Raw genomic sequence first — 23,780 nt, 5'->3', positions numbered from 1 at the left:
AAAAAAAAATTATCGGCTTGATCCAAAAATTTGTGGCCCACAGGAAGTTTTTAATGGTCAATCATCACTCTTTCCTATGGTATGGTCTTCTTGGGATCTCGATATACTTCATTTTTTGGGATCATGCCTAAAATGATCTGGTGAAACAGATGGACGGCGTGGATATAAAATAAATCCATCAAGGTGGGGCCAGACCGTCTTGGGTGAGGCCGGGGCCGCACCTAATCCGCTGCCCCGCTGTCCTTGATGAGAATTTCGTACAACTGGCTATAAGTGAGACCCACCATGTTATGTATATGGAATCTAGCCCGTCAAGAAGATTCCTCCCATCATAAAAATTGGACCGACAAAAAATTCAGGCCGATCAAATAATCAGGTGCACCATCGCATGAATTCGGATTGTTTTGGGTGGTTGGAAATTTCTTTCCTTGTGGTCGCCCACCTGATGATTGGGTCACCCTTATTTTTAGGGAATCCCAATTTCATGGCGAGGAGGCTATGATGGACGATCTGGATGTTATATACAGATCACGGTGGGTCCCACAAATAGAATTTGTTGTAGAGGAACAGACCACAACTTTTGTTTGAATATGAGTCCATGAAATAGGAAAATGGAATCAATGCAAACATGGGATGCAGACAAAAGCATATCATACAAACGCATAGAGTATCCTAGACAACCGCATCTTTCTCCGCCCTTTAAATTTTCAAGCAGAAAATTTGAAAAGACCGAAAAAAAAAAAAAAAAAAACGTTGCTGGAATATATCTCAAGAGCCATGGAGGTTGTAACTTTTGCAACCTCAACAGCTCTTGTTCTTCTTTCTTTCCTTGTGTTGTATGTAAGATGGATCAACGATCGATGGCACCTCAGAGGCCTCGAAACAGGGACCAACGGATCGAAGGTGCCGCCAGGATCGATGGGCTGGCCACTCATCGGCGAGTTTCTCGATTTCTTGTGGTGTTTCAAGTTCTTGAGAAAGCCAGACCATTTCATTGCCAAACGTAAAGCAAGGTATGAAATTTTTCATGTTGGTTTGAATTTGTGGGGCCCTTGGGTTGGACCTGGCCTGACCTTTAGGTCCAGACTGTCCAGTGATTAATTGGGCTGGGGTTGAGCTATTATCTGACTAAATGCCCAAGGCGTAAGTGGAATGCCTAGAAAAATCTTCTAAACTGGAATATCATAATACTTTGATCATTGGAATATTTCCCCTTGAATGTGAACCATTGATATAAGTTCTATTTAACCTTCTATTGATTGAACGGTTAGGATCTTCCAGTCTGCAAATTTTTTTTCAAGGCATCCTCCATTCACAGTGGACTGAATCAGATCAACGGTTTGGATCATAGATTTGCATAAGAAACTCTCGGGTGTCCTAGTAAATTTTCCATGGTTGAGCGTGACACAATCCATGCATGGACGTGGCCCACCTGATGAACAGTCAGGATCGAATATCACTTCCCAAGTCCCATTACTACTTGGAATTGCCCTCAAAGTTGTTCTATTTTTCTTACAAATACTTTTGATTTGTAGGTATGGAGATATTGGTATTTATAGGACCCATTTATTTGGGTACCCCACAATAATCACATGCACCCCACAACTAAACAAGCAAGTCCTTGGTAGCATGACTGAGGAAGGGAGTTTCAGCACCGGCTGGCCATCCAGTCAGCTGATTGGGAATTCAGCTGTGGCAATCGTTGATGGGGTTGCCCACAAGAGGATAAGAAGGCATTTGATGGAAGCTTTCAACAGCCCAAAGGCCCTCAAAGCCCTTCTCATCACTGCCCAACCCATCTTCATCTCAACTTTTGAAGAGTGGGCCTCTAAGGGGAAGATCATTGCATTCGAGGAAATAAAAACTGTAAGTAGTTAATCTGCACTTCTTAGAAACATTCGGCAAACGAGCTCTTAATGCAATTTGATAACAACATGCTTTAGGTGACTAAATTAGCCATGTTGTATCTGTTCTAAATTACTTCAATTAAGCTCAATGTTAAATATAGAAATCTAGTTGTGTAGTAAAACCACACTAATATTGTTTGTATGAATCAAAAACATTTTTCAGATGACGTTTTACAGCATCTGTGATATGCTTATAAGCTTCAAATCAAAGGATCTTTTGGATACAATGGAACGTCTATACAGGGGACTCATGGCAGGAATTCGATCAATGACAATCAATGTTCCGGGAACAGCATACCATTGGGCTCTCAAGGTCTACAAAATTCAACTTATTGATCCCCAAGTGTCAATCTTTTACAGCATATTTGGATGTATAAATGAATTGAATTTCTAACATTCACGGATTACATTATAGAAAGCTTAGATATATATTGCATTGACAATATAAGAAGGCAACTTTGTATCTTAACATATTTTACGAGAACCTAATGTCTACTGTAATCTACTGCCTAGCTATATATAGAGTTCTCATATCTATTTCTATCTATCTAATATACCCTAAGAGGTTCGGTCAAGAGGAAAAAAAACAAAACAAAACAGAACCAAAAATATATATATATATCATAGTTGTGGTAATTTCCTAGTATTCATAGTGAGGAAGTACCTCTAATATCACAATTGCATTTCTTTCAAGTCAATCTTGAAAAACTAATATAATTTCAACTTGGTGCCCAGTCCCTCAATACACATACATGATTAGATTTTGTTCATTTCCATTTTTTCAAACTCAATTATTTCATTTGAAGTCAATAGTACGTCAAATGTAGCCTAAGAAATGGTGAACATGCTAACAAATTTTCTTTTTTTTTCTTTTTTTTCTCTTATGGTATTTAGTGTAGGAAGAAACTGACTGGCATCTTGTTAGATGAAGTGAGGAAAAGGAAAGAGATGGGCACTCAGAAACAGGATTTCATGCAAATGATGATGGATTCTACTGATGAAAATGGAGAAAATATGAGCGAAATGGAGGTTGTGGAGAACATAGTTTCCTTAATTTTAGGTGGTTATGAGTCTACCTCAAATGTGATGACTTGGGCCCTTTATTATCTTGCCAAGTACCCATCAGTACTAAATAAACTCAAGGTGAAGATTAATTACTTCTCCTCCCAATACCGCTAATGCTCTTGCTATTGATAAACACGGTTTTTCAAATTTGAGGATGCAAATAATGTCATGATGTACCACTCCGTACAGGTGGGGCCCATGATTTGGTGATATAGATCAATTGATTTGATGGAGCTGCTGTGGATTGGGGGATCCCCAAAAGTCATCCAGATAGGAAGATCCTTACCTTTTGATTAGTGGCTAACAAATAGACAGTTAATAATAATAAAATAAAATAAAAAATACACTGCGAGTCTAAAGAAGATTAGATATTGGAATCCAGAAGATTTTTGGGCATCCCGTCCACGGTAGGGACCATTAGCTCAATGATCTAGAATAACTAATCATGGGCTCTACTCATATGCAATGGTGGCATCCAGACTTGATAATTCCTTGTTTTAATGCCACAACAGATACATCTTATCAAGATAATGTAGTATTTTTGTGATGTCATTCTGTTTCCTTAACTGTTCTTTAAGAGCCAACACAAGATATGTGAGGAAACCACGTGTCAACAGCGTGACATGGTGCTTTCCAACACTAACATGCGTCTCTCATTCTGAGGTCCATGATTAAACTTTGTTGGATGACAGATATCGAATAAACTCTATGAAATTGCATTTAATTCTCCATGGGGTATTGGCGTAGGAGGAGATACGTGGGATCACAAATCAGAAATCTAAGGATGAGCTTCTTACACTTGAAGATATCAAAGAAATGAAGTATACTTCAAAGGTAATCTTCTATTTCACAAAGGAAGAAATGACAACACACACACACACACACACATATATATAAAGTAACATCTGAAAATATATTTAAACACTCCATATTTAAACACAATTCATTTGAACTTAGGTAGCTGATGAATTGATTCGCTTGTCCAATGTGTCACCCTTCATATTCAGAAGAGTGGTGAAAGATAATGTAGTTCTTAACGGTAAGTACAAAAAAGAAAACATTCATGGAAACATCATATATCTAAGTTTGTGATGTGTTTAATATTAGATGAATGTTGTATCTTGTGCCAATGAGGTTTTGAAGTGCTTTTAAAATGAACAGGCTACAAGATACCAAAGAATTGGAAGGTCATCGTGTGGATCCGCTCTATACATGTCGATCCTGACTATTATGATGATCCATTAACATTCAATCCAGACAGATGGAGTGTGAGTACAAAAACATACTTGTATTGAAGAAGCGGCTCAAAGGCAGATAGAATGACACTAACCATGATCTGGGTGTTCTGACAGGATTTGAAGCCAAAGGTTGGAACTTACACTGTTTTTGGCCATGGTCCAAGATATTGTCCAGGAAACAACTTTGCAAGGCTTCAAGTGATAATGTTCCTCTACCATGTATGCCTCAAGTACAGGTAAATGAGTCATAAAGAATTAAAAAGAAAAACCATCCATCCATGTTTTGTATTTTGTCATCTAACAATTCATTATGTTTCGAGCAGGTGGGAGCTTCTGAATCCTGAGGCAGGCGTTAAATTCCAACCACACCCAAAACCAGTTGATGGTGCCGAGATGTATTTTAGTCATGCAAAATGAATTGAAGCTATCTCTTTCACATGATCTTGACTGCTGTGAAATACAGATATTAGAATGTTTCATCTTATCTTGGGATTATTACTGAAAAGAGCATGAATGTAGATGGAACACTTCTTGAAAAGTTAAAAGTTAGTTTTTTCAATTAGAGGAAAGAAGGTTACAACTCTGACTTAAAATGGATGTAACTGTTGTTGTTTTTTTTTTTTGGCTAAAGTTAATAAATTAATCCCATCTCTCCTAACTTTTTCTCCTTTCTTTTTCTGGGTTTGTTGAGGTTTTGCCTTTTATATATCAAACTGCAGCAGTCTAGTACTGTAGTAGCTGCATTTTTACATTTGCATTTATTAAAAAAAAAAATCTTCTGACTCGGGTTGGTAGCTGCTGTTATTCTCATGGGTGGTTGAAAATATAGCCTTTTCAATTTCTTGTTTACATCTACTAAGTAGGTAGTGCATATGCATAATCGCATGCCGAAGGTGGTTGTATTTATGCTCACCACACGTGGCCGTGGTGCACATGTGATGCAGGACAATTAACTAGCTTTAAAAGCTTGAACTAATAGAGCTTGGCGAATTAATCCATTTATCTCATATCCCAGGCCTCAAATTCATGGGTTTCACTCCCTCGTGGGCCCCAAATCACATGAGTTCCACCTCACATGAGCCACCTACCTCACACGGGTCCCAAAGAACATGGGCTCTGTGAGCCACCCACCCTGAGTGTGCCCCCACATCCCACAGGCCACTCCACTTGAGCCCAGTGTAAAAATGCTCATACGTTAACATGTGATAACTGCAACCGCTATCATCCCAAGATGTGGGAGCCATTGTCCTTCACATCTTCTGTAGAATACATATGGCATAGTTATGATGATCCTAATCATCTAGTGGGGCAACCATTAATTAATCACCCAAAATTGACCTTCTGTTAATGGAACAAAATGGCTTTTCTAATCTATGGTCCATTCTCGGTAAGACCTGCTAGATGAATAACATCTTGTCTAACGCATAGTTTAAAAACTTCAAAACTCAACTGAACTCAATATCTAGCTGGGTTGGATTTGATCTATTCAATTCGACTCAACTTGACTCAGTATTTAAATATATTAAACTAGGATTAATGCTTCACTAATAATAAATAAATACTTAGAATGGTATGAGTATAAAAATAAGCAAACAAAATCACAAAATAATTGTGTGACTTCCTACAAAATGATGTGATCTCACTTGTTTTAGACTGGGAGTCCACATCAAGGCATTTCTCTTCTTATTAAAACACATTTACTCAGCGAGTGACTCAAGAGTAGGCAATCCAACTCAACAAATCAGCTCTCGAATCTGAACCGAGTTGAAGTTGCTGGTCAGTTTCCCAGTGACTTGGCTTATTTTCTCATGGAGTCGAGTTACTGAGTTTTAGGACTATAGCCCAAGAGGAGAATGATTACATTTCTACTCACAATTTTGGAGCTTTGGGGATAAAAGAAGATGAATCAAGGGAAGCTGAGCTATAAGATTGTCCATTTGATGCATGGACCATGGGTCCCACTGATTGAATGGTTTCTAACACCACTGGCGGTCCCATGTGAGTACTTGCAATTTTGTGAGCATCGTAACTTATACTCACATGGAACAGATTGCAATTTTGTGAACATCCTAACTTATACTAACATGGAACGACTTTATGTATATGGGGTCACCCCCTGTTTGGCCCTGAGCCCAAAAATCAGGCAACTCCAAAACTCAAGTGGGTGACACCATGCATACGTGGAGACCCACCACTAAAACCTACCACACTGTGGGCCCAACCGTTTGGGTGTAAAATCCCATCTAATCTACTCATTTGATGTGACCCACTAGGATGAAAGATGCTCCAAACATCAAGCCATTCAAAAACTCTGATGGGCCACACAATGTAAATTTTTAGATTATAGGCATGATTAACACTGTTTTTTTTTTTTTTGGACTCTAGGTGAACAAAAGGAAGCACGCCTGATGGATAGGGTGGATCTCATTCATGTTCTCTGCATGTGGCGTGGCACTTGAACAGGCTGTTTATCCTATAATTTCTCTTTGGGGAGTTATTTGATACTCTGGCAGCGTATGGCAGTTGATATGCAGCCACTCAGAGATTGCAAGTGGCATACATTGACTCAAATTAAACCAACTAATTTGTGAAACCAACTGCTGTTAAGTTACAGTTACACCCCAGATATCAGAATGTCTGAGCAATTCCAACCTCTAATCTTGGAAAGTTGTTTGTCAAAATAAGATCATTAGATATTTTTCATTTAAACGGTCAAATAAATATCCAAAAATCCAATATTCCGCTAAGTAATTTGAAGTACTTGCATGCTGTATGCAGTACCTAAGTAATTTCTTGTTGCCTATCATCCATCACTCCCTGCCTGATTATTCTCTTTTATTGTAATTGGCCGACCCAGGGAAAGTATTATACTTTGGCTGAGTATGGCACTTGATTCACATAAACATGGAAATTGTAATAAAACTCAATTAAGTTGTCCAACTACCCAAATAATGCACCAAAGTAATTTCTAAATAGTTGTTTGGTTAACAAACAAAAGTGGCCCCCTAGGGTGCATTTTATAACTTTATTGCATAAAAAATCATGAAATTTTCTTGATATTTTGCACCAAATTTGACTTGTCAATCTTGAAATATCATGATATTTGGTGCGACCAAACGCACCCTCAGCCACTGGTGCACCATAGACATGTTTTATTGCAGGGTTCATGCTTATGGAACCATAACATTTAAGAAAGTTTACCAATTTGCAGTCTAGAAGATTTTTCCAAATAAAAAGAGCCAAAAATGATCATTTCCTAATGCTAAAATTCTCAAATGTAACAAAACGGGGTCCATACATTCCGTTAGCATGTTTTGATGAGTGAAATTTTAACCTCCAGTAGAATTTGCACAAAAATGCAAAATATAGGACGGTATTTACAAAATACAGAACAGGAAGACACCGGAATGTTCTGCAGTCCAAAAGTCTGGCAGGTCCACTAATCAGGTGGGCGACATATGTATGAAGAAATGGATGCTTGGATGGACAATAGGACACCTAATGAGTGATCGAGCCACTTACTTTTTTCTAGGACTGTCTGAAGAACATCCCAGATCGAACGTCCCAGATCCATGTGCGTGCTTCAGCTGTATTTGGTGCCTGAAGTTGCAGCATCTGGAATTATCAGTTAGCACTCAAATTCCTATCTGCAAACATTAGCATGGCAATGCATTGCCATGAATTTCATAACAGTACCATTTGCACTTCTCCATGCCTGCAACTTTATAAGAGTAGCAAGTGCCAAGAAATGTTAGGAGGCTTGTTCCTATTGCCCCACCACATGATGATCCAAGCTGTTCAACTAGAATGCCCCACCCTGGATGGGGCAAATAGAAAGACTCACATATTAGAGATTTGTCACTGTCCATACAGAGTTTAGTTAGACATAACTGTTTATTGGATGGTGAGGATCTCTACTCTCTGGGATTCTGACCATGTAGGCCATCCATGTGGGACCTGCAAAATGACTACGAAAGTGAGGAATGATATATATTAGTTCGTGGATGCATATCTAATGACAATCTTAATCAGGTTAACAACGGTATGACCCGATGCGATATGTTGATGAGAGATTCATCCAAAACATCCCTATCCCCGGACCATATCGAACAATTGTGAGGTCGTCTGTGTATGCAACAAAATATGGTCTAAGAATTGATATTGAGACTATGGTCTCGGAAAAAGCAACCATAGCTAGAATCATCTGAAATATTGTTCTACTATTGGAGGTGACAAGATCACCCATCCCAAGCAAATGGATGATGATGATGAATGCAAAGAAAATGTGTTATCAACCAAGAGGATTGCGGATGCCCTGATCCAAAATCTCAAATAGAGAAGTATCCTCTGTTTCTCCTATCGAAGGCAGCACAGTCATCCGTCTCCAGTTAGCAAAGCAACTGTTGGAAAGCTTTTGAACTTCTAAAAAGGCTGATAGATAATACGCAAAAACAGCATTCTCTCAATTGCACAACAGTTCCTCGAGAATGCTTGTTCATATGACCGTGTTTGAAATGAGGATTCAAGTAGACTTTCTCATTGCTTTTTCTTTTCTAAGAGTGTGAACCAGTTAAAAAGAAAAGGGACTAGGAACTAAATCTGCATTTGTATTATTATTTAAGGAGAGGATTGAGGAGTAGATATGATACAACTAGTCCACATACTTCACATTAAAATGCTCGAATTTGACCACCATAACCATAGTGCCTCAGAAGATCTTCATCTTGCCGCCAATTCACTTTCACCTTCACTTCAACCTGTTCGATTGCCAAGCCACACAGGGATTTTTTATTTTTTTTTTTAATTATGCAACCAAATGCGACATAGGAAGACTTTTTATTGCACAAGAAGCCTGTAAGTTGTGTACCTCGAGGAAGACTTTCTTCTGCAAAAAATCTTCAATATCAAGCCGAGCAGCTGTTGCCAATAGTTTAAGGGCCTTTCCGTCCTGCATTGATATGGGACCATGAAAAAAACACATTCAAATTAAACAGAAGATCTTGCACAAGATGGAAAGCCATCAGCTCCACTTACAGAAACCAAAAAACTGATTTCTAATCGCACAGCACAAAGCAGTTGATATTTTAGGCATCATTATATCCAGTGCTGTGCAGACAAGGACAGTACAACTCTTAAAATTTACCATGCTGGGCACATGACATGGCTGTTTGGGGAAAACCTTTGTTGGCGGTTTTCTTTTTCTTTTTTGTTTTTTTTTTTTTTTTCCTTTTTTGATGACACGGTGTCCCTGCCTCTTTTTGAGGCAAGACTATTACCTACGGATACATGTAAACACCCGCAACAACGTGTATCGGGTAATGCTGAGGAGGGGAGTCAAACCCACACCTGTAGGGAGCAAACCCACGGTGATGGCCACTCGCCCAAACCTCGTTGGCCGTTTTCTTGTGCTTTGGGATCGTCAGTTTTTGCACTAGGAACCCCACGGAAGTAATAACTTTGAAAATTCCTTTCAGAAAAATTTCAAGATTTTCAAAATATTTTGCTTCCATATGCAAGCCTAAATGATGCAGGACAACCTCCCAACATTCAAAAGACCTCAAATAGGACCAGGGGTGGACCCCACAAGGCATCCAACTAGAAATTGGGCCCACATCCACACAGTTGACCTGTTGGGCCCCACATGTGTGCCTAAAGACCCCACTATTGTCCAAATAATCAGTGAGCATGAAAGCCACATGGCTTCACTGTTTGACCAAACTATGGGGCCCATATAATTCCTACAGTTCACAGGTTTCTATATGTTTATAGAAAGTAGTTCCCTTTTCCTTTATTTTAGAGTTAGTTTCTTGATGGAGTCCTAGTTCATCTAGCCTCTTCTTTGCAGTTATCTTCTTCTTTTTGGTTAGTTTCCCTTTATTTAAGAAACTTAGCAAACAAATACTGCTAGTAGTATGGTTAAAGTAGTAAAGTTAATGAAGAAAAGACACTACCAGGTGCATGCACCCAATTTTTTTCTTGAAAATTACATGCACCGGATAAAGTAAAGTGCAGTTCCATTCAGCTGGAAATTTAAAGTGCATTTGAAAGAACAACCACCAAAAATTGCAAATTTTACGCAACTGGAAGAAAAAGTCAAGGCTTCGGATATGAGATTTTTGAACATACTTTACCAATGAGAATGATCTTTTGCGAGTTCTTCTCAACAACAATCTCAACTTCAATAAAATCTTTTGAGGTTGGTCGACTAATGTAGTTCACCACATTGACCTGTAGGAAAACACCCAAAATAAGGGGAGGGAGGGAGGGAGGGAGAGGCTTGCAGCATTACTTTCTCATTTAATGGGTTAAGCAGTATAAGCAGAACCATACTTGCTGAATATAGGAATGCAGACAAGAAGTTCATTTCAATACCTGACATGCATATGGGACTTCATTTCGGTACTGCATGAAAATTTTCTCCCGGACAATTTCACCTACAAAAAATCTTTCTGGGTGCTCGCTGGCAATGTCCTGAAATCTCAAAGAAACAAATTATGAGTGTTCCCAAAATGAAGAGGTTTCAAATCAACAGTCAAGCCCCCATCAAGAAATATGAAATAAATAGAGAAGTAAATGAAAGGGAGCACTATCTACACCAACACCGATTGAGAGCACACCCATTCTACATTTGGTAATCCAATAGGATGATTGTACCACTGCATCACCAAAAGTAGAAAGGATGAGTATATTCCACAGTTCAAAACCCCGAAAACTTGAGTTGACTTGATATCTAATCAGATCAGGTCAACTCGATGACTCGACTAGATACATTAATAATTAAAAATATATTATTTTTCTGGCAGTTAATATTAAATACGTGGACATTAGTAAAATAAATTAAAACCCAAGTTTTGCCACATCTAAAGCAATTGGCGAGCTGGTAGCAGGACTTTGTGCTTTGGAAACATGTGGTATGTTCTAGTTCCAACATTTGTGTTTTTTGAATTTTACAAAAAACACCCCTTGACCAGATGAGTAACTCAAATCGCATCGAGTCAACCAAGTTTATGAGCCGGCTCGACTAGTCTTGTCGAGACTCAACTGAGTCATTCTCTTCAGCAAGTTTCCACGAGACTCGGCTCAAAATCTCGCTGAGTCAAATTGACTTGGCCAAGTTTCAAGTCGAGCCACCGAGTTTTGGAACTATGGTATATTTAGCAGTCAGAGACTCGTAGTGGGTGCCAATGACACTAGCTTTAAATGAAACCCAATAATATCTAGCAATCTGTGCCTAAACATGGACGATGCTAAACAGAGAGGAGCTTTAATTAAGAGCTCAGGGAATTCAAGTCACGCTTACCGATCCATGGTCAGATTGGGTTACCTTATAAATCATAACTTTGTTGCATATCGACTTGCTAACCTACAACAGCCCACGTCTTTTATGTAGGCCATATGGCCTTCTGAAACAGATGGAGGATAGAAGAAGAGTCTTGGAGATCGCAGCCATTGACGGAGTGTGGGGGGGTCTGTGTAGCTATGATCTAAAGGCCTCATTTTCGGCGCCCCCTCCCCGCGCCCCCCCCCCCCCGGACAATGCATGACATGGAATTTGTGCATATGGAAAATAACCATGGCCTAACCTTCATGTTCTCATCCAGGCCAATCCCTTTCCACCACCCCAGGCTCCTATGCCTTTCATCAGCCTATGTCATTCAATTGTAACCCAATTCCAAGCCATGGAATCATGACCAAGTGAGCATGAAAGGAAACATTGAATTGGATTATTTGGTACATTAATCAGCACCAAAAGGATGGGAATGATGTGATAACTCCTTGTTGATGCCTTTCTCTAACCTAGTTCCTGTTAGATAAGGCAGAATCAAGATTGTATGTCCTTTTGGGATTGGACATTCCAATGGGAAGGAATTAGAAATGATAGAAACCTTCTTCTTTTTTCTCTTTTTTGGAAGGATACAATAAAAACTGTTTGCAGTTGAAAAAAGCCACCCTTGTCTCCTTAGATCGGGTTATCATTGAAGGGGACTCAAAAAAGCACTTTGATGTGGGTTTCTGGATCAGGCAGTCTCCCTGGAAGCATATGTCAGGACGAAGTTGAAATCACTGTTATCAATCACTTGCAGCTTCATTCATAGAGAGGCTAATTCCCTGGCCGAATGTTTGGCCAAAGGAGTAGTGAGAGAGTCTTTGTATGTTGGTGGGCTTATCCATTGCCTTAAAGGATAGTGCACCTGGCTTTATCTCTTAATCAATTGTCGTTATTTATTTAAAGAATATAGAGGATGTGGAAAGCTGTTAGAAACTTGGATTTTATGGCACCTCAGCTCTGAGTCAACTAGAAATTTTGAGTAGATTCTTCTCAGTAAACTTTTCAAGTACTCATTTAAGTCTATTAAATATTCTATCAAATTCCCACTCTCAAAATTTTTAGGATCATTCCCAGTCATGAGATCCAAGAGCAACAAATCTTTATCCATCATCATCATCAGCTTTCCTCCCAGTAATTTGGGGTTGGTTTTAAATGGTAGATTGGTAGAGACACCAATGCTCATTATAAATAAATAAATAAATAAGTTCAATCATTAACTAAGTGCAGTTTTGTACATACCTTTGGATAGTAAGCAGGTCCAATAGGAAGCTTTGACAATATCCATTCCTTAACATCATCCACTCCATGGCCATATTTGGCACTAACCGGTATGACCTCATCAACATTGGTGGATTTCTCATACCACTGAAACAGAAAGCATAACTTACAAACAAAAAAGCATCTTTCCATGATTCTACTATGATTCTATATTAAAAGTTTACATCATTCACCCAAAGAAGAAGAAGAAGAAGAAGAGGAAATTCAAGCCTCATCCCAATCAACACCTAAATCAGCAAACCAAGTCCATGTAACTAGAAACTTCTTTATTTATATTGTTTCGATTTTCGCAGAGAGAGAGAGAGAGAGAGAGGAAAGAAAGAAAGGAATTCGCTTCTCAAAAAAAGAAAGGAATTCATCATGTCAGGCTTGCATGTCAGACATATGTGCCTTACACAATCTGACACGGCTATTTGGAAAAAGCAATCATATCATTTTCCCTTGTGTTTTTGCAATATTTATTTAATGGTTATAGATAGATAGATAGATAGATAGATAGATAGAGAGAGAGAGAGAGAGAGTCACACTCACTTGCGCACCTTTTTACATGTGCACTCGTGCACACCTTTGGACACGTGTCCTGGGCACAAAATCTGAATGGTCCATGTGATGCAACACCCCATGAAACCCCCAGGGGCCAACTTTCACCTTGATCCAAAACTCTGGTGGGCTATAGCAAAGAGAGAGGAGAAATCAAGGGAGGAAACTATTTCCTTTTTCCATGGCCCATCAGAGTTTTGGATCGGGTGAAAGTTGGGCCCTGGATGTTTCATGGGGTGCTGCATCATGTAGATGGTTCAGATTTTGCATTCATATCACGTTAGATGAGTTCTCAAAAAGTTCTCACGAGTTCTCATGAAAATTGGAGCGTAGGTGAGCGCGCACACACACACACACACAGATATATATATATATATATAGACACACACACACACACATCACCATGTCATAAACCATCTCTCTATCCAACACTAACATGTGAGTTTATGTCCAAATTGTATAGAATCCAAAAAAAAAAAAAATATCATCCATGCTAACCTCAAGTCTCTTTGCAATTTCTCCTGGCTTTATCAGGTCCTTCTTGTTCAATACCAGAAGAATAGGCAGCTTTTCTTTGAGACTTCCAACACCTTCTTCCAAAACTTCATCAATCTAGAAATTAAGCAGTCAATTTAGAAAACTATGGATGCATGATAGTTGAAAATTACATCATCATCAGCATCATCTTAGCCTTTCTACCAGCAATTTCGGCTTGGCTTTTAAATGGTGGATTAGCAAAACTATCAACTGCCCGCCAGGCATCAGCCCTATCTTTTTCCCAGGCTCTTGGAACAGCCATGGAAAATGCTCACATATACACCACTTGCATGCCAACTTGGTCCCACCCAGTATTGACTGATGCAGCCCAATGTGGTTACAATGGACAACTTAAATACACCAACTTCAAAATAGTATATCTTCTACAATACAACTCTGATTGAGATGATTTAGAAGCCAAAATGAAGCATGATGAGTCTTGTTTCGAGGAAAAATAAAGAAAAAATAAAATCCAAAGCTGAATATGGCTGATTTGGGATGTTTTGTGATACAAACATTCTTGGCCCAATTCAAGAGAAAAGCCAGAAAATCTAGCCCATTATTTGCAACCCAAGTGCATTCATTATGCATGGCTTTGGGACCATGTTGCATCCATAGAAAAGGAAATAAATTGAAATTTAAGTATGTCTTTGAAAGATTTCTTGCATGATTTTAAAACTTGCTTTATTTTGTTTTGGAAAGATGGTCCATGCATTGGGAACCCATAGTTGTTATTAATGTATTTTGTGAGAGGTGGTTATAATTGGTCTATAAAATTACCCATTTGCAATGAGAAATAAAAAATAAAAAAAATCCATCTTCGAGTTGTGAAAAATATATTATTTCCTGTAAATTTCCAGCAGAAGAAAGAGTTGAGTGATTCCTCTTTGGTTGTAAGTGAGTCCAACCTATACCGGTTGAGTGATTCCCGATTCATTGGCACCACTTCGTCATTGCAATAATTTTCAGTTTTAACAGTCCATTGCGACCACATCGGGCTGCATCAAAGTAGTATCACGTAAGCTTGATTCATGATAGAAGAGTCTAATTTAGGCCAACATTTGAACATCTTTGAATTTCATAATGAATAGGTGGAATTCCCATTCTCCTCTTCCAGTATCATAGTAGAAAGTTTTGTTGATTGGAGTAAGCCACCTATCTTTGATTAAAAGGTTAAAAGTGATATTGCATATGAAAAGAATGTTGAAGAAATATTTGAACATGGAACTTTTAATGAAGATTGTAAGGTTGATAAGACATAGGATGGTAATAATATGGTTTTGAAAGGTGAAAAAGTTTGGTGTGGAGACCTATTAGAACTAGAAATTTCTGTAACTACAAGTTGCCAATGAACTAGGAATCACTCGACCGGTATGAGGTTGGAATCACTCACAACCAAAGAAGAATCACTCAACACTCGTTTCCATTGGAAATTTGCATAAAACAATATATATTTTTTTAGAACTCAAAATTGGATTTTATTTCTCATTACAAATTGATCCTTATATAGACCAATTACAACCACCTCTCATAACTACATTAATAATAACCACGGATTCTCAATGTATGTAACATCTTTCTAAAAAAAAAAAAAAGTTTTGAAATCATGCACAATACCTTTCCAAGACATACTCCAGTTTCAAATTATTCCCTTTTCTATACATGCAACATGATCCCAAAGCCATGCATCATGAATGCACTTGGGCTGGAAATAATGGGCTAGATTTTTTAGCTTGGGCCTGATTCATGGGCTGGCTTTTCTCTTGAATTGGGCCAAGAAAGTCTGCATCATAATCCCCTTCTTTGAAAAAACTCATCCTCGAGTTTGAAGTGCAATGCCTTTTGGAATTGACTTCATCATTGGTAGTTGATGATGTAGCCTGACAATTCACCATGATTTGTCTTCTTTGAATGTCCACATCGACGCAGACCATTTTCTATCATATTGTTGAATCAAATATGTAACATCATCTTCGTGGAAAAAAATTCCATCTACTTCCTCAATTACATCGTACAAACCTTCACTTAGGAGATTGATGGGAGACAAGATGGTGGTGACTTCTTTATCATATATTGAGAGTTCCTTGTCATACAAAACCTTCTCATCTTTCAAAACTATAGCATTGCCACCGTATGTCTCTTCAACTTTATAATCTTCATTAAAAATACCATGTCTATTTTTCCAACTTTCTTTTTATATGTGATGCTATAACTAACCTCTTCATAAAAAATAGGTGGACTCCAATCAACAACACTTCCCATCACGATAGTGGAGGAAGAGAATGGGAATTCTACCTTTTCGTGATGACATTCAAAGATGTTAAAATGCTTTTCCAGATTTGATGGAATGAATATCTAACTATTTGTAAATTCTTCCATCATAAATGGAGCTTGCTTTGATACAGTGATACCACTTTGATGCAGTCCGATGTGGTCGCAATGGACTGCAATGGACAACTTAAATACACTGATTTCAAAATAGTATATCTTCTCGAATACAACTCCAATTGAGGTGATTCAAAAACCAAAATAAACCTTGATGAGTCTAGTTGTGGGAAAATTAAAGGGAAAATAAAACCTAAATTCAAATGAAACTGATTTTAGGATGTTTTTAAACTGTCAAGAAAATCATCAGTTTCAGGCAGTGGGTACTTCATGAATGAATTTTAATAATTTTTCTAGACCTTAAAATGGAATTAAATTTTGTACGATGAAAATAAACTTTATGATGAATTACCAGAAAAAAATATAAAAATCATTCATTAGCTAGAAGTACCAAAAACGTTGTAAGCAACAGACCTGTCAAAACTGAAAAGTTCTGCAATCACAAGTTGCCGATGAACTGGGAATCATTCAACCGGTATGAGGTTGGAATCACTCACAACCAAAGAGGAATCACTCAACTCTCTCTTCTACTAGAAATTTTCAGGAAATGATATTTTTTTAGAACTCAAAATTGGATTTTATTTCACTGCAAATGGGTCCTTATATAGAAAAATTACAACTACCACATAACTACATTAATAACAACCATGGATTCTCAATGTATATAACATCTTTCTAAGACAAAAAAAAAATAATGCAAAATACCTTTCCAAGATATACTTCAATTTTAAATTCTTCTCTTTTCTATGCATGCAACATGGTCCCAAAGGCATGCAATATGGATACACTTAGGCTAGAAATAATGGGGTAGATTTTCTGGCTTGGGCCTGATTCATGGTCTGGGCTTTTCTCTTGATTTGGCCAAGAAAGTCTGCATCATTGACCCACAACCCAACTATGACATGCACACTCAACAGAGTGAGCAAATTATGTAGGGTCATGAAGAGGCAGTCGCTAGGCAAACCTCAACATAAGAAGCAGCGACAGATGAAAGGTCTTGCTCGAGTGTTGGCTACTCCAGATAACAAGGAACCCATCCAAAATGATTACCAGAACTAACCACATGCCAACACAGTTAGACCCCACACTGCACCTTAGCACAACTAGCCCACTACCTACAGGGAGAACTTGCAAGCAGTTGATGCATAGAGGATGCAGTGCCCAACGAGTCCACAGAGCTATTTAGATCGTTCCACAGTTTGTTTTTTTTTTTTCCTTTTGTAATTGGCTAGATTATTCCACAGATTCCTTCTCACAAAAAATAAATATAGAAATATAGAAATAAATAAAATCGTACCTGCTGGGGTACCTTGCATGCATCAACGACTACCAGAACACAGTCAGCATTAATAGCAGCACTGCGGACATTTTTCATCATCATAGAATCCAACTTGTGCATTTTCTTCTCAATAACACCAGGTGTATCATAGAGTATCATCTGCAAACTAACCGATTACTCAGATAAATATATGGACAAGCTCCTTAAACTTCTGCACAGTTTTCAGCGATTATGACCCATTTGTTATCTTAAACAACAACATTTGAGATTGGCTGAGAAGGAAAATTATAAAGAGAGAGCATTCAGCTATGGAAAGCATTGTACCTGATACTCAGGGCCAGAACAAATACCAAGGATTCGATGGCGCGTTGTTTGAGGTTTATCTGTAACAATTGAAAGCTTCTGGCCTATCATCTGGTTTGATAGTGTACTCTTTCCAACATTCGGCTTCCCTAATACAGCTACATATCCTGCATTTAACTTATATACCGTAAGATTACAAAGAAGATTACCATTTGATTTGATTAAATGAATAAAGAAAAATCAAAATTAGAGAGAACAAAGGAATATATGCACTGTGATATAATAAACCTTCAGAACAGTCTCCTTCCTATTTTTGTTTATTGAGTTTCTAAGATTCCTGATTTTCTTCTATATTTAATACTCTGTTTCCCTCAATGAGGCTTCAGTTTTCAATTAAAAATAATATATAATTAATAAAGAAAAAGAAGAAGCAGGAGAAGAAACAAAGAGTGACAGAACTCCAAGCAAGATGTTACTGTGACATGAGCTCTGATTGGACTCAAGCAGCTAAAACTTCATAAACAACAGGGAATTAACTTGGTAAGGTAGAATTACCCAAAACTTCTTCCAACAAGTAATCCATTTTTTAGTGTGCCAGTAATGACAAATTATTCTGTAGATACCCGTTTCTTTCCTTCAATTTCAATTATGAGAAACAAATATGCACTAGTTAGAGGCAGCAAGAGAGAGAGGGGGAGAGAGAGAGAGAGAAATAGAGATCTATACAGTGCATATTCTTTCTACAAACCTGTGACATCTTCCAGGTTTCATTAACATTTTATGCCGTACACCAACCTTAAATAACTCCACTCGGTAAAACACAAAACAGCCAGTGTTCTTTCACTGGAGATTATGCATTAATATAGCAAATATGCAGAAGCTCTCCACTTTGCATAACATTTTTACCAAGATTGAAAAGATCAGAATTTATCGAATTGCATAACAATAAATCCATCCAGAGATACAATACAAATAGCAGTATCAAAATAAGGTGACGCATTGAAAAGTGTCATTTGTATCATAGTAACATTCACAATGGGGAAAAAAGCATAGAACGTCGCACCAATTAATTGATTGAACGCGTCAGCAGAAGACTGTTGTCTGTTCCAAAAACAAAACCCCCTTAGCGCCCCAGGATGGGAGTGGTGGATGGTAATACAAATGCTTGGAATCAGAATGTAAGCACTAATATGATACATTCACCAGAAGATGCTTTTACTGGAATTCTGGAATTCAATATCTTACAAAGATTGATAATGGTGCAAGGCATCATATTGTATTGGGAATGTATTGTGGTAAATTCAGACAGCGATACAATGCTGCAACAATATTTTTGAAAGTTGATTTTCCAGAACCTTAAGAAAGCATAGAATATAATAATCCTGAAAACAAAAGTAATTCATGTATTCACAGATGACAGGCTTTTCTCACTGTTTATAGATGCAAAATGTCTCACTGCTTCCTTCAAAACCATTCAAAAGAAATGCAATTGCTAAAATGAGAAAGGAAATTTTCCCAACAAAGAATTCATGGCTTTTTCCTGCCTTCGTGAAAATTCACATGCAACCTTGTCATGGACAGCAAAAGATACAACTACATAATGACTGTAACCACTTTGATCTATTTGGGTTTATTATAGATGGATAGGCTTATATCTGCCACAACTGAAGCGAGTGGTTTCATGGGTGTCCTCAAAGCCATGTTTTCTAAATATCCAAAACAATTGCAATTATATATATATGATGGGGACATCACGTGCACACGCACACTCACGCCACCCCCCCTACGCACGTATGTACGTAGAAGGAGGACCCCACCATCGATCTGGCTCGATGACGACGTCCAGGGAAGGCCTCCTAGCTAGCAGTCAAGTTTTGGTTCAGAAAAGTGGCCCGATAGTTAAGAAAAGCCCACCATGGGATCTCATGATCGTGGCCCACTCGTCGGATTGATTTTATATTTTAGGTTTTGCTTATTGTTATTTTTTAGAACATCGTGAACGCTTTAAATTTCCTTGTTTGGTTTTTATTTGAGTTTACTTCATCGCCAAGTAATAGGTGTCGCACATGCGAGTTTTTGGGTATAGGGTTCTCCCTATAAATAGGCACCCCTTGTAGTTCTTTTCATTCATTAAAGATTAATAAAAATTCTGCGTTTTCCTACTCTCTGAGTTGTGAAGCCTAATTGGGTGCGAAGCCCTCCCTTCATCGAAGGATTAACTACCGTGGTGCGAAGCCACATCTATCCCAATTCGCCCCAACCATCGCCATCTCTACTACCCATCTTCTACCACCCCTTCTTCTCATCTCACCCCATCATCTACACTTCGAATTAATCATCTATTGTAGCAATTCTCCTCTCCACATCAGAATTTCAGAATCTGGCCCTACAGGAGAGCTGAAACTTCGACGGAGCACCATGCACAAACCATACATCGGATCGAGCTGAGATTTGGGGATTTTGGAGTCCATCCCTAGCCGACCAGGGCCAAGGTGGCCTTTTTCTAAATAGTGGGCCCCACACACGTGCGGCCGTGATCACACGCACGTGCGTCTGGGCCATTGTTGTTGTCCACGCGTGCGATACTTCTCTGGTTTGTCTCTCTCCTCTCTTTCACTCCGTTTTCATCCAAAATCCCTAAACCTAACCCTAAATTACTCAAATCTCCAATTTTATGCCCCTTTTCTTACCCTGGGGTTCCTTGATTTGAAATTGGTGAATCACTTGGATTAGGGACTGATTACTATGCATGTGTGGATGATTATTTCTTATCTTTGAGTATCGTTTGGTTCATAATTTTTATTGATCCAGCCTTATCATGTGTAGGCCTGGACCCGCATAGATTCCCCTTAATTGAATGTTTGGACTTTCATGTGGGATATAGAATTTGTGTAATTGTTTCTGAACTAACGTGATCTTAAGCTTGAAATCTCGCATATCATATTTAATTTTCATGTCCTGCATCAATATATATATATATATATATATATATATATATATAGTGTTGAACAAACAGAAAACACAATAGAATTACATCAACAGAAGACCAAGGCATTCTTACTAGATTAGAGCTCCCATTGCATAGGTGCAAACATTGCTTACACACTCTCCAGACTAGGCTAGATGACTTTTGCTCTTTAATACAAGAGGGAATTACAACCTGCTTTCCGCCCAAAAGACGATAAACATATAAAAGGTTGAGTTCGTATTCTCAACACCTGTTTTTTTTCTCTTTTTTCGCCTTGGACAAAATGTTGTAAGTGAATTTCATTGTTGTGACGAGAAATAAACGAATTTCCCAATGGAGAAATAGACAGTACGGTTATTATTTTAAAAAGAGTTTGGGAAAAAATAATCCTGCATCATTAGAGGCAGAAAAGAAGCCGACCCATCTGTCAAAAAAGAAAACTTCAAACGTATTTCGAATCGCCAGAGTGCTAGAAATAAAGAGGGAGAGAACACGAACCGCTGCGATGATTGGGGTCCGTTTCGAGGTCGAGCTCTTCCATCTCGTAGTCATCAAGCATAGCCAAGTTCCTGTCGGGTTTCTCGCTCAACGACAAGAAAGCATATTCATCGGAAGCACTGCTCCAAGCTCTGCTATCCGTAGCTTCTTCTTCTCCTTGTTTGCTTCTTGTCCTGTTCCAGACATGAGAGAGCTGCCTTCCGAGCAAAAGCACTAGCTTTTGAGTCTGGAAGAGAGATTGCCGAGATGGGTTTCTTGAGGAACGAGGAAATGAATGAGGGGGAGAAGTAGAAGAAGTAATTTTGTTGTGGAAAGGATGAGTTGCAGATATGTGAAGAGCTGATAGCTCCATTTGAAATTTTATGCGTTGTGAGGAGCCACCGTCGACTTTCTGTTGCAGAGGTTTAGGGGTCGTTTGGATGCGTAAATATTCTAATTTCGATGGGCGATGATGAATTTCAAGAAAGAGAGTTCCATGGATAGAGAAATATCTGCTTTCATGAAAGAGCTCATCTTCTCCGTGCTATCTCAGGCCCTGTGTGGGCTCCCAAACGCTCCAATGGATAAGTTATAGCTGAGATACGCGAAAACTCGACTGGACTCGAAGACTCGAATCGACTCGACTCGATACTCAGCTAGATCGAGTTGACTCGAAGACTCGATTCTCGACTCGAAATTTAATTATTATCATTATCACGCCTAAGGACGGAGATTGGGTACTTCAGTCAACTGTCTACCCGAGAGTGGATTAGCTGTTACCCTCACCATGTGGGGCCCATCTTGATGTATTTTTCGTATATCCACGCCGTCCATTTATTTTTTTATCTCATTTCAGGTCATTATCCCAAACCTTAAGAATATCCAAACCTCATGTGGTGCACGCCACTTCAAAGAGTGAAAAATGACCAATAAAAACTTTTTCTAGGCCACAAAACTCTTTTTTTTATCACGCTGATCTTTGTACTTTACCTTCATGCAGGTCTTCTTGACATTATCAACAGGTTGGATGGCAAATAAACATTACTATAGGGCCCTTAGAATTTTTTATGGTGAGACACTCAAAGGCCACTGTTTCCTGTGGTGTGGTCCACCTGAGATTCGATCCGCTTAATTTTTGGGACTGCATCCTAAATAAGCTGGAGAAACGTATGGAAGTTGTGGATATATAAAACAGGTGAGCCCACGTTAAGGGTAACACCCACTGTACTCTTACCCGAGTAACACCTAATCCGCTCCCGCACTGGCCCACAAGGACCTATCTAGAGGTGGACGGTCCTGTTAGGGACTCTGTGGGCCCCACCATGATCTGTGTTTTTTATCCAATCCATCTATCAGTTTTGACAGATCATTTTAAGGCATGAGACCAAAAAGGAGGCAGATCAAAGACTCGAGTGGACCACATCATAGGAAGCAGTGATGACAGTAACTCTACTGTTGAAACCTTCCCAGGGCCTACCGTATTATAATGTCATATAAACCTGGATGAAGGGAAAAGATAAATATCAAAACTTTTGTTGGCACCCAAGAGGCTTTCAATGTAGGTGTTCAATCTGCAGTGTTTATGTGATGTTATGCACGGAGTATTTGATCTACCTCATTTTAGGATCATCACCTAAAATGATTCGCTAAAAACTTAAAATGGATGAATGATGTGGATATTAGATCGTAGTGGGGTAATACCGTTCACCTCAAAAGCCCCTGGTAAGGCCGCCTGTCTTTAATTAGATCTTAGTGGGGTAATACCCAACCCACACCCCACACCAAAGCATTAGGAGCTTTGGACACTTTTTGGCCCTTGCAATCACTTCAAGACATTGGTTAAGAGGGGTAAATTCATGGTAAAAATGCAGAGCAAGCATCCATTTAAATTTTACCATACAAGGGACCACTTAGCTCCTACTCACCTTTTCTTTTAAGTGTAGTGTAGCCTAGCTTGCATTACTTCTCTTCTCTTCATATAGCTTGCACACGAAGGGGAGACTGAACCACATTGGGATCCACCACGTCTTATTTATAATGCCCATTCCACCAATAAGATAAGAACCACTATTTAAATCATATAAAAGATAATTTTAATTAAAAACTTACATGGGTCACATTAATAGAAACAATGTAAAATTGTTCCCAAAAACACAAAGATCATAGTATGGCATGTTGTATTTTGTTTTAAAATTTAGATTTTAAAAAAAAATTTTAATTAAATTGAATATTTTGATTTCTCTCTAAATTTGAAATTTCTATTACTTTTTTTATAAAAAAAAAAATAAGATAATCCTTTTACCTTAGGGCTTAAGCTCCATTCAAGACGCATGTGGGAGAACTATACCAATAGCTATAATATATGTCATTGACCACATGCACGTGTGCACGTGTCAAGCCAAGCCGAGCCACGTGGTTCATTTTGAACCAGAGAAATGTGACCGGCCAATTGGTCGCACCCATTGTTTTTAAA

The 23,780-nt window shown here is 38.5% G+C and overlaps 2 protein-coding genes and 1 long non-coding RNA gene across 5 annotated transcripts; 1 reads left to right on the top strand and 2 right to left on the bottom strand.

Moving 5' to 3' along the window:
* Window positions 1-722: 722 nt before the first annotated feature.
* Window positions 723-4,849, top strand: LOC131235237 (ent-kaurenoic acid oxidase 2-like). Its single transcript, XM_058232378.1, has 9 exons — window positions 723-1,013; window positions 1,536-1,866; window positions 2,071-2,220; window positions 2,802-3,050; window positions 3,720-3,806; window positions 3,930-4,011; window positions 4,134-4,240; window positions 4,325-4,446; window positions 4,534-4,849. Exons 1-9 carry the CDS (start codon window positions 778-780, stop codon window positions 4,625-4,627), a joined length of 1,458 nt encoding a protein of 485 aa, XP_058088361.1. The 5' UTR covers window positions 723-777; the 3' UTR covers window positions 4,628-4,849.
* A 2,637-nt stretch (window positions 4,850-7,486) lies between these two features.
* LOC131234716 (uncharacterized) lies at window positions 7,487-8,309 on the bottom strand. The gene is made up of 2 exons (XR_009165756.1): window positions 7,907-8,309; window positions 7,487-7,825 (listed from the first exon to the last, which is right to left on the bottom strand). It is a non-coding gene; the product is annotated as an uncharacterized LOC131234716 (long non-coding RNA).
* Window positions 8,310-8,753: 444 nt separating this feature from the next.
* On the bottom strand, window positions 8,754-21,880 carry LOC131234715 (GTPase ERA-like, chloroplastic). Of its 3 annotated transcripts, none has more exons than XR_009165754.1 (9): window positions 21,329-21,880; window positions 17,884-18,029; window positions 17,578-17,718; window positions 13,857-13,970; window positions 12,780-12,905; window positions 10,583-10,681; window positions 10,342-10,438; window positions 9,078-9,158; window positions 8,754-8,967 (listed from the first exon to the last, which is right to left on the bottom strand). XR_009165754.1 is itself a non-coding variant. In XM_058231651.1 (9 exons), the coding sequence occupies exons 1-9, from the start codon at window positions 21,678-21,680 to the stop codon at window positions 8,881-8,883; spliced, it is 1,248 nt and encodes a 415-aa protein (XP_058087634.1). In that variant the 5' UTR covers window positions 21,681-21,880; the 3' UTR covers window positions 8,754-8,880. The 3 variants fall into 3 exon arrangements, 2 of the variants coding, with proteins under 2 accessions (XP_058087634.1, XP_058087635.1); XM_058231651.1 differs by having other exon boundaries at window positions 10,337-10,438; XM_058231652.1 differs by lacking the exon at window positions 21,329-21,880 and adding an exon at window positions 18,418-18,460 and having other exon boundaries at window positions 10,337-10,438.
* Between the last annotated feature and the right edge of the window lie 1,900 nt (window positions 21,881-23,780).

This window comes from Magnolia sinica, chromosome 19, assembly GCF_029962835.1.
Source record: "Magnolia sinica isolate HGM2019 chromosome 19, MsV1, whole genome shotgun sequence".
Classification (NCBI taxonomy): Eukaryota; Viridiplantae; Streptophyta; class Magnoliopsida; order Magnoliales; family Magnoliaceae; genus Magnolia; species Magnolia sinica.
Note: the sequence above shows the minus strand (reverse complement) of the source record. Positions and strands in the feature narration are given on the sequence as shown.